The sequence below is a fragment of the Poecile atricapillus genome, chromosome Z (assembly GCF_030490865.1).
Source record: "Poecile atricapillus isolate bPoeAtr1 chromosome Z, bPoeAtr1.hap1, whole genome shotgun sequence".
Taxonomy (NCBI): Eukaryota; Metazoa; Chordata; class Aves; order Passeriformes; family Paridae; genus Poecile; species Poecile atricapillus.
This window is the reverse complement of record NC_081289.1, coordinates 61,746,488-61,757,144: the sequence shown is the minus strand read 5'-3', so window position 1 is coordinate 61,757,144 and position 10,657 is coordinate 61,746,488. Positions and strand designations below refer to the sequence as shown.

General features: G+C 43.9%; 1 protein-coding gene across 1 annotated transcript in view; it reads right to left on the bottom strand.

The window, feature by feature from the left end:
* Positions 1-423: 423 nt before the first annotated feature.
* LOC131572729 (laminin subunit beta-1-like) overlaps positions 424-10,657 on the bottom strand; it is a 42,543-nt gene continuing 32,309 nt past the window's right edge. The window contains exons 25-33 of the mRNA XM_058826036.1: positions 8,939-9,123; positions 7,499-7,740; positions 5,843-6,046; positions 5,314-5,458; positions 4,367-4,574; positions 4,059-4,200; positions 3,037-3,213; positions 1,630-1,789; positions 424-738 (exon numbers count right to left, since the gene is read on the bottom strand). Of these exons, the coding sequence (XP_058682019.1) occupies positions 602-738; positions 1,630-1,789; positions 3,037-3,213; positions 4,059-4,200; positions 4,367-4,574; positions 5,314-5,458; positions 5,843-6,046; positions 7,499-7,740; positions 8,939-9,123 (1,600 nt within the window). The 3' untranslated portion in view covers positions 424-601. The remainder of the gene's footprint in view (positions 739-1,629; positions 1,790-3,036; positions 3,214-4,058; positions 4,201-4,366; positions 4,575-5,313; positions 5,459-5,842; positions 6,047-7,498; positions 7,741-8,938; positions 9,124-10,657) is intronic.

Genomic DNA, 10,657 nt, shown 5'->3' with positions numbered 1-10,657 from the left:
TGGTGTGTCCTGTGCAGGGTCAGGAGTTGGATCCACCCCAGCTCTGCTTATTTTGTGATTCCAAGCTTGGTTTATCACATAAATTTGGGGCATTTATACTTTCAGTGCTGATCTCTGTTTTCACTCTACATCTCAAGTGTCTCATAATCAGTGACATGACAGTGGGGGGTACACAATTCTTTTTGAGTACTGTGGTGTAACTAACTACATGTGGATGGTATTTCTTCATTCTCTGGTAATTTGGTCTGAGTCACCATACTATATTTCATAGTAATAGGAACCCTTCTTTAGAATTACATAGTTCAAGCCAAGATTTTATTAGATCTCTAACCAGTTTAAGAACAAAACTCGCTAAAGGACTAACTGATGTACCATTGCAGCTACTGAAAATAGGAAGGAACTTAATAAGTCGTACTAGGTACATACAGTGATACAAAAGTACTGTTTATTTTCAATATCAAAAAGTTACTTTTCTTTGGTTCTGTGGCTTTAAAGTTCAATATAAAACCTGTTCACCTCATCAGGTCTTAGTGTAATGTCAAAAAGAACTAGTATAATACTTGTAAAATCCATCCTGAACACAAGCATTTCCCACTCCTGTTTATAAGCAGGTGCTATAAACAGCAACCTTTTGGCTGATTGTCTGTAAGAGGGAGCGAACTGTCTCTTCCAGCTCCACCAACTGCTTGGCTTTGTCTTCCAGAACTTTTTGATTGTTTTCGTATGTATTTTCCAAATCTGTAGGCAAAGGAAGGCAAAAAAAAATAGCTTAATTACTAGTGCTTTAATACATGTAATTCATTATAGCTATGGATAAACTATTCAAATTTATTTCTATTGTGGAAGATACTCTGATTGGGGCAAAAAACCAAACCTAAACAAACAAACAAAAATAAACAAAGGCTGGAATGGCACCTTTTTGTTTCATTAACATAGGGATGTAAAGGAACAAGGAAGTTATTTTCCAAAGGTGAAAATCCAAAACTGTATTCTGAGGGTTAAAATAATTGTCATTTTTTGCTCTATGTCGTGTTTACAGAACAGTGAAATGTTTTGGCTTGTGATGACTAAATCTACTCAGCAAGTCACAGTAACTGTGCAGGAGTAGCAAACAGGGAAAGACTGAGTTCTTGGCCTGGCAAAACCAGAAGGAAAAGTTAATTCTGTCTCTTGTAGCAAGGGACAGACTGCCTCATCCTGGTTCAATCAACTTTGTCAACAGTAAATGATTAATTAATATGTAAACTGTAAGTCCTGTGTCCTGACTAGCTTTTGTTTTAAGAGCTTTCCAGGGTGGAGTGAGGGGAGTACTGTTGGGGGATGGGGGGTCTTGCTGGAACAGATGAGTCCTTGTCCTGAGCAGTTTTATTCCTTCCCTGTGGTGGTTCTGGGGGCAGTGAGAGGTGCCACACCAGAAGTTTGTGTCTCACCTGTAAGTTTCAGCTTATTCTATAGAAATCTTTGCTTCAAAAAGCTGTATTATGTCCATAAGAATAAGGAAAGCAGATCAAGTCTCAGTAACAAATAAGTACCTTTTCTTTTCCCCTTCTGCTGATGAATAGCTGGTTTAACAGTGTGATATTGGTTCATGTTCTAAGGTGCTAAATTACCTCCTCAGAACAGCCTTACCTTTGAGCAGCTGGAGTTTGCTGTTTGCTTGAGCCAACAAGGCTCTAGCTTCATCTTGCAACACGCCTGCTTTCCTCCTGGCCTCGGCCGACTCCTGTGTCTTCTTGGCAATGAGCTCTTCCACGGTTCTGTACTTGCCGCTCAGCTCGTTGTTGAGGACCTGTTCCGAATTCAAGCACAAGATGGAGCTCACACAAAGCCAACACAGGGACTTGGCATTTCCTCCTCTGTCCTTTACTAATCCGCGTGCAAGGAGAGACTACTGAGCTGGGAGCTCAGTTAACAAAAGCAGAAACAGGGCCAGGGTATTTCCTACTTCCTGTCCAAGACTAAGAGCTGCAATGAAGACTCATCAGTTGCTCTTTCGCAGCTCTGTGGCTGTTTTACAGCTTCAATACTGGCACTTGGCAGAGGTTTATGGGATTCAGTAACAGGGTTCTGTAACTAATGGAAGCCATGGCCCCTAGAACTGCTGGGAAGCTACACATGGCACTGCTCCTGGCTGAGTGGCTGCATCTGGGGAGGAATACCCTTGCTTACTCTGTCAGCAACAATAACTGAACTAGCTGCCCAGCTGGTGTTGGTGAAAATGCTGGGAAAGGCATGAGGTTGGTTTCTCAGCTGTGCTGAGAATCTGGGGTTAAAATTAAGAAGTCCTATGGCCCAACTAAATTCAACCATTGAGCAAGATAACAAACCATAGCTACACTGGAATTCTCTTTTGTTTACTTGACAGCACCTGAAATACTACTTAGTGTTTGGATATTGTTGAGTTGATGGATAATGCAGCTCTCCTGTCAGAAAATGGCTCTCTGGAGATTGATACACTAACTAGAAACGAGAGATGGGAGCAATGAAACTTCCTTTGGCAGATTGGTCAATTGTTTTGTTAATGAACATTCTTTTGCTATTACAAAAGTGTGTAGCAAACATTGGGAGTAATGCCATATGTTCACAGAGAAAATCTTGCAAATCTGATACTTAGCAATTACTTCAGTTTTATGTTAAGATAATTATTTTTCCTGTTGCTTGATTCTGTATATGCCAAATTCTGGTTTGTTTGTCCAGAACCTATCATTGTCATAGAATCATAAATACTCTATACAAGTGGGGAGAAATTTCCAATTCTCCTGTGACAGCTCGTAAAGCTGAGGAATAGAAACCTATCTCTGAAAGGCTGACAGGTTTCCTGCAGCTATTTCAGAACCTGAAAACTTCTCAATACATCTCTCTCAGGATCTGATACCAAAGTAAAAAGTAGCTATCTTTGGTAAGAGCATAAATGTTGGAGTATTTTCTACCCCCAGAATATGAACAATAAGTGTGACGGATCACATGTATTCACTGATCTCATTTTAGCCAAACCTGGGGGAGTTTTGCTGCCTTTAGGATTGTTCCCAAGCTCACCTTTTTGACTTCTTCAGCATTTTGTTTTGCACTAATTATTTTGTCTTCTATATTTCCCACATTCTCTGAATTTGTAGCAGCCTTTTGCCTAAGGTCTTCAACACTCTTCTCTAGCTCAAACAGACGTAAGGTAGCATTGTTCAGTGTTTCTGCAGATGCTGCATTTTCAGATTCAATCTAAGTGAAAGAAGAACAAGAGTTAGACTTGCAAAAGACAGTGGATATAATACTAAACTTTCTCCTTAAACCCTGCTCAACTAACTAGTTTGTGTCCATAGATCTGAGTTTAAAACAGTGTTTTAGTTTGCAAAAAAATGTCCCATTGCAGTCAGGGTGAAAAAGCTCAGTGCTTGAGAATGGTACATATGGGGCTGCAAAAGCATTAAGGAACATGGTCAAAAAGTACTTGATTGCATTATATATGCAAGAGTTGACTAATCTGCTGACAAAATTTCAGACACTTGACTCCATCATGTGATAATGGACTTGAGAAGCTTCTAAACTGGCCAAGCTTCATAAGTACAGCTAGCACTGTGGTCTCATGAGGGCTTTGAGATGAAGTCTGCAAATACTTTATCTGACAAGACTGTGGCGCTTGGCACTTCAATCCAGCATTTATTTATTTTAGTCTGGTGCTGCAGTGTGGATGACACTGAGCATACAATACACAGCCAGTGTGGCTGACAGGTGTGGCTTGCCAGGGGTCTTGTCAGACCTGCTGTGTTAGAGGGCTACAGTCCTGCTCATTTAACTTGGCTGGTGCCAATGGGGTGAGAAAAGCCTTTTGGTGGTTTTTTTGTTGTTGTTGTCTAGTTGGGCTTGTGCATGAGCAGATAGTCCCCTAGCATCTGTCCCACTCACTCCAAAGTTGATGTGAAGGTGGGAATGGTTTAGATGCATTTTAACTGCAGCCTTTGCTTTGCAGTACCCAAGAGCTTTCCCTAGACAGGCTTACATCAATTTCTAAGCATCAGACTTGGTGTTGTTTCTATTATCCTAAGAAATACTCATAAAGAACTCACTGAAGTCAGCAGGTCTTGAGTTCCTTTAATATCTTCATCAGCTTGTTTGATGGCTTTTTCAGCTGCATTTTGAGCTTTTTCAGCTTCTTCCAGCGCTGCTTTCACCATATCTGCAGTGACTTTGACATCTGTTGCACCTTTGCTGTGGAGCAAGATTGTTAATGCTAAAAATGCTCTTACTTTGGAACTGGAAAAAGAACATAGGCTGCAATGGGCTGGTTTTGCCCCTTACAGAAGGAATGAAAATTTACATCAGGGAAAGTTAAACTGCATTTTCTGATACAATGAGATGAAACAGGGCTGCATACCTCGCTCTTTTAGCTTCCTCCAGTAGCATTTCTGCTCTGGCAATGTCTCCAGCACTCTGCTGCAGAATGACCTCAACATCAGAAAGGCTTTCTACACGCTCACGAATATCTTCTGTCAGGGCCTGCAGCTGCTGGGGAGTGCTTGGCATCTCCATGTTCAGCACTTCATTAGCCACTGCCTCAATGCTATCCAGGTCAGCGCTGTCTTCTAGCAGATGGACACAAATGTCAAAGATGTGAGTAAAAGCTTCCCTCTGTCATGTCTCAGCACTCAAACTCTTGTTCAGCTGCTTCCTTAATAATGAAAATCATGGGCAAACTTCCTCCCCGAGATTTATGGAAAATCAAGGTGTTAAAACTACTTCCCAAAGTGAAACTTCCTTCTCAGGAGAGGCCCAGCAGGTGTATAGGCCCTGCTGGCACAGCCCTCTTGGAAGCCATTTGAAGATCTTGGTGCTCAGCTGGGGGGAACCTGAGCCCACAGGGAACAAAACCAACAGCTGCACGTAGATGTGTTTGTGCTCATGTGCAGCATAGTCAGCCCTGAGCAAACAGGTAAGGAATGGGCTGCTGGCAAACAAAGCTCTCATTTAACCTTTACCTGCTTTCTTACAGAGAGAGAAATGCAGTTTCTGACTTCCTTCCCCTTTTATACTGCTTTGTCTTTCTGGCCAGAACTTACAGACATACTTGTCAAAGTACAGCAGTACAAGAGCCTCAGCTGAAATGCGCACAAGAACATGTCACAGTTTGCTCTCACTTTCTTATTATCTTGGTTTTCTCTTAGTTTTTCTCATGTTTCCAGATTTCATCATACACACTGTCTGTCTAGGAGAGGTGGGGGGAATGATGACAACCATTGCACTAACCCTTGGAAGATAATACAGATGTAAAGCTAGTTTTCACAAACACAGAATTAAAATATAATCAAAATATAAAGTTCTTACGCATTAGGAAGTCTCTAATCTGTTTAATAAGATTTCTCAGATCTTCATTGCTTCTGTCCACTTGTTCTTTTGTAGCATTGGTTTTTAACAAAACTGCTTGTGCATTTTGCTTTGCTTCATCTGCTCTCTGTTTTGCCTCAGAAACCTAAAGAGAGGAAAATGGAAGGCTTCCTTGCTTATCTCCTTATGCTTTAGGGGTTGTTTTAAAACAATTCATCTGAAGTCAGAAGTAATAGTAACAAGGAATGCTTTTTCTCATAAAACTCACAGAACACTTGGAAGCTGGCCCTGATCCATACCACCAGCGCTAGTTTAAACAATTCAGGCTGATGTTTAGTTATCCATGAAGCTTCACTTTAGCAAGCTCCCTTTTCTGAAGATATTTATAAGCATAATGAAGTTACACAACTCAAAAGAAGTATTTTCTGCAGAAACCCAGCACGTACTTTGTCAATTAGCGTCTGTGCTACAACATACAGATTTTTTTTTTTTCTTCTGTACTATCTTAACAATTGATTTGGCATATTACCATTCTGGAGAGTTGCTCAACTTCTGCTAATGCACTGAGGATGTCTCTGTCAAAATCCATAGCCTTCTGCCAGGCATTGTGAGCTACGGTCACCAGCCCATCACAGCCGGGGCCTCCACACTTCTTCTTGCCTTCCTCCGTTCGGCAGTTCAAACCTCCGCACTCAGACTCGGCACAGGAGGCTCCCGGAGCAGTGCCACACGTCTGCAGGGACACAGGAGACAAAGGAAGCAGTCACAGGCTGATCTCCATTGCTAGGCTGCATGGGGAATGGAGTAGGATGCTATTCTACCACAATATTTGAGAGTAAACTTTTTTCAAGAAGTGAAAGTATTTCTATCAGCAACATTGTGCTGAGAATTATCCACAACTTGGTCAATTGTTTGGTTATGAAATAACACGGGAGTTGGTTTAACCAGAGGGAAAATCAGAAAATTCCCTGTTCTTGTGAGGTTCTTTTATCTTTTCATGCCCCACCCCCCCACTCTCTTTTTGCCAAATGATAGTCACTAACTCAGGTTTTGCAGCCAAAATACTCCCTGGGAAAACCTAGGGGCTGAGCCAAGTTAGCTGCAGCTGTCTCCTGTGAAGTGTAAATGAGTCTCTCTTACCTGTTTGGCATGTAACCCAGCAGTAGCTAGAAAGCAGAAAGATTCTGTGTGTGTGTGTGTGTGTGTGATGATTGCACCTCCGAGCAACTCAGTATTTACTGCTTTGATAAACATCTACCCAAGATCTTCAGTCCTCAAGAACAGTCAGGGCAGGAATGTAGGGGAAGGGAAACTAAACAAAAAGATGTCTCTTTCTTCCCTACAGAGAAAAAAGGAGGGCTGAGGGAGTGGGAAGAATGACTAGTTGTAAAGGACAAGAGACAATCAGCATGTGAAGAACTTGCTCTCTACCACAGGCCTGGCCTGCCTAGGGGAGTTAATGAGCAGTGCCCTGCAGCCTGCCTTCACCCAGGGTTGTTCAGGGATTGTTCACTGAATGCAGCTGGCCAGCTTCCAAGAGAAACTGAAGGAACACCCAGCCTCTCCCAAGAAAAAGCCATCCTTAATCATATTTACAGATGAGCAGGCACGTTCAACAGAGAACATGCCCTTTTGACTCCAGCTCCTTGTAAGTTCTGCTTTGGCTCAAGCAGGAGGATGAGCCTGGGGTGATGCTGAGGCTCGTGGGTGTGAGCAGAAGCTCAGCCTGGCCAGGTGCAGCACAGGCACAGAGTGTACCCGATGGAGCTGCAGCAGGGAAGAGGGGAGCCTAGGGAAAGCAAGCACTGAACTCGGGATAGGCTTAAGAGGATGGCTCTCAGCCCAGCAGATTTGCCACACTTTTCTGCGTGTGGGAACTCCATCCTTAGCAAAGAACACTGGATTAGAACGGGGTGATGCAAAAACAGGTGCTCTGTTGGAGCTGGGGGGAGTAGGAGGAAAACCACCATGAAAGGCTGGTCTTTGAAAGCCTGTAGTATCAGAGCCCACCAGTAAAACAACCCAGTTCTAGCTCACAAAACCGAGGGGTTGCTCAACCAAGCAAGGTACATTTTTCACAAACCAGCCGCACATCTCACACTGTCACCCTACAGTTCCTCCCCACCCGTCACAAACACGACTATTTCTGCTAGGGGTTTTATCCCAGCAATTCTCAGCTGTGTACCTTCTCAGCCACCTCAGAGAGATCCAGGCTCTGAAGCTTTCCAGCGAGTTCATCCAAAAGGCGCGACTGCTCCTCTTGTTTAGCCTTGAACTGGGCCTCCTTCTCATTGATTAAGTCTTCCACTTCCTGCCGCGTTTGCGCTGACAGCTCCACGGCGCTATCAGGATGAACAGTGGAGGCATTGACCCTCTCCTCTGCCTCCAGGGACATCTGGAAATACTTGGTGATGCTATCCAAGGCTCCTGCAGAAATCAGAGCGAGCTGATGAGAACTCTGTTAAGTTACCCAAAGGAACATATATTATAGATGTTAGCAGATGACACATCAGGGTTAGTGACATTTCACATCACAGTAAATGAAACACTGGCCTTGGCAGCTGTGTTCAGTGCCATTGCAAGGATGACAGAATTTGGCCTCTCATAGAAAAAAGTTTTCTTTTTTGCTTAGTGGACAGTGTGTCAAGCTGGACTTTGAAGTTTCCCTTGACCCTAGTGACTAAGTTGTGCTTGCCCTAAGGGCAAAAGGAGATTTGGCCTTTTAAGGTTTTTAGGGGAACAGTCTGTTTTCTAAGGATTCCCTTATCCCATTAATTCTTACTGCTTGCCCTGGGATGTCTGGCTTATGGAGTCACTGCTTGGAAACTAGTCAGAGCTTTCCTAAGAAACAACTGCTTGAGGAAAGATGATGATTTTTAGAACTGTTGATTTTGGACAACTCCTAGAGAGGCCTTGTGTGGGTGTGAGGGACCCTATGGGGGTGGCTATACTCTGCATCCTGGGGCAGCTTTCCTCTGCAGAATACCAAAAGTCAGGGACTCCCTTGTTCTACATGCTACTCGCCTCACTCTGAAATCTCCCATGATCACTGGAAACAATCTCAGACTTTGTGCAACCAGGAAATTTATAAGAAAAATTCAAAATACTGTCTTTGAAGTCAGCTTTCCAAATTTACAAATAATTGGGTGACATTCCTCCTCCTTCAGCAAATTTTGATTCTTGGCCCATTTCAATGTGCCAATGGACATGCAAGGCTTGGGTGGCTCAGAAGAACTGGGCCCTTTACCACGAGCTCTTTTTTTTTTCACCCAGAAACAGCAATTGAACAGACTGAGGGGAGCACGAGGGATGTCCAGGCATATCTTGAAATCTGTGGTGCACTTTCTTCTGCTGTGTCTCATCTACAATGTGTTCAGCATGACACCTTAAGATGATTCTGTGCCCCAGTAATTTGAGACAGCTTTGCAATGTGCCGAGGAAGAGAGACAGGGTGAGGGGGCAAAAATTCCTGCTGCATCAGCAACTCTGCTAATGCACAGAAAGAACCTGTCCCTGAGGAACTGTGTTTTATTACAAGTTAGAAGATTAATCCGCTACTTAAACCCATGCACTAATTAAATCTTTGGCCACCCTGCTGCTTTCTTCCCCTCCCTGCAACACTTACCCCGAACATCAGAGATCTTGATGAACTCTAGCTGCTCTGCAAGCTCCTTCACAATGTGGTCAAGACTTTTGGCATCTGTCTCCAGCGTGCTCAGGTCCGTGTCTGTGCTGTTGCTCTTTGCTGCTAAGGCTGATAGGTTTTCTTCTATGTCAGCTATCTTAACTGTAACATCTGCTGTCAGCTTTCTGTAAAACAGGCACAGGACTCAACGTGGGGAGGAAGAAGGGTCATATGCACGTACTTCACTGGAGTGTGGTGGCTAGAGATGTACCCAGCTTCTCCCATGGCAAGACCTGTCCTCCCCCAGTGGAGCTCTGAGTGATTTGTAGCAACATGCCTACCTAGAATACTGTTTTGTTTCCTTTATTATACAAAACTACTTTTTAATCTACAGCACATTTATGAACCCAAAGCACCAAATTACTCAGAAAACAGCTGCTTTGTGTAAGATATTAACAGGAGGCAGATTCCAGAGGACTGGTGTAATGCTCTTGTATCATGGCAACTGCATAGGTCAGAGTTGACTACTATGATCCATACATAATTTGCTTCCCATCCCACACAGCTCAAATGTAGTTTTGATTACTACAAGCTCATCGGACAGATTTGAACTTCAGGAAGCAGGGAGGGGGGAGCCTTAGTTTTAACACAATGGATTCTTTAAACTCTTCAGTAAAGATCCCTCTTCACCAGGGTTTTGTAGGAAAGCCTCCTGCTCTAAGCATTCACTCAGTGAGCCACGGAGCAGGCTTTAGCTAGTGGGATAACCCTAAAAGGAAGTGAGTATTACATGTCAAGGCTGCTGTGGAACAGAAGTGGGCATAGGAAGCTATTCCCATGCATGGTGATCCCATCAAGCCCAGTATTTCCTCATTCTGAAAGAATTAATGCAGTATGTAAGATCTAGATCAATTTACAGCTCTCTCAATAGCCCAACAGCCTGCTGTTTTCCAGGACTCCTCCAAAGCCCAGTACTTTTATATACAGCCAGAGGAGCAAGAACAGATACACAAAAGGTATGTTAGGGAAAAGCAGCTCCTCAGCTGTTCTGACCTCCCTCAATACACACAGAGCCCAGAAGCAGCAGCAACCCCCAGCTCTCCAGCAGGAGGGAGGGGAGCTGTAGGACACAAACTATTCCTAATTGAGACATTTGTGCTTTGATCCTCACCCCTTTGCTTTGTGCAGTTCCCTTTACAATGCACAAGCAAGTTGGAGCAGTTGCAGATACGGCTAGAAAGCCTCTGTAATCCTGCTTAATGTTGGACTGCCCCATCTCCAGACTACCATCTTTTGTAAGCTTAGCCCTAAAAGAAAATACAAGGCTTCTACCCTGAGAAAAATGGAAACAATCCTTGTTATAAATCCGGTACTTCCCCCAACACATGCTCAGAGTGCGGAAAGGAGCCCAAGTTTCCAACTCATCAGCTACACTTGGAAATCCAGGAATTTAATCTCTCCCCCTCTTAATTCTCTCACATAATAGCAGCGTTTGTCCTTTGCCCTGGGGCAGCACAAGGCAAGCATGAGTGGCTCCCTGGTAATTAGCTGCCTGGAGAGCAGTGAGAGCAGGACAACCCCAGCCCAGCACTGCACTGCTCCTGCCTGCCCTGGCCAGGTCTCTGCCCCCGGGATGGGCACTCCCTGCCAGTTCTGAGCATGGCCAGGTGCTTCAGCAGCCCAGGAGCCACAGCACCCTCAGCCAGCCAGAGGAGCAGG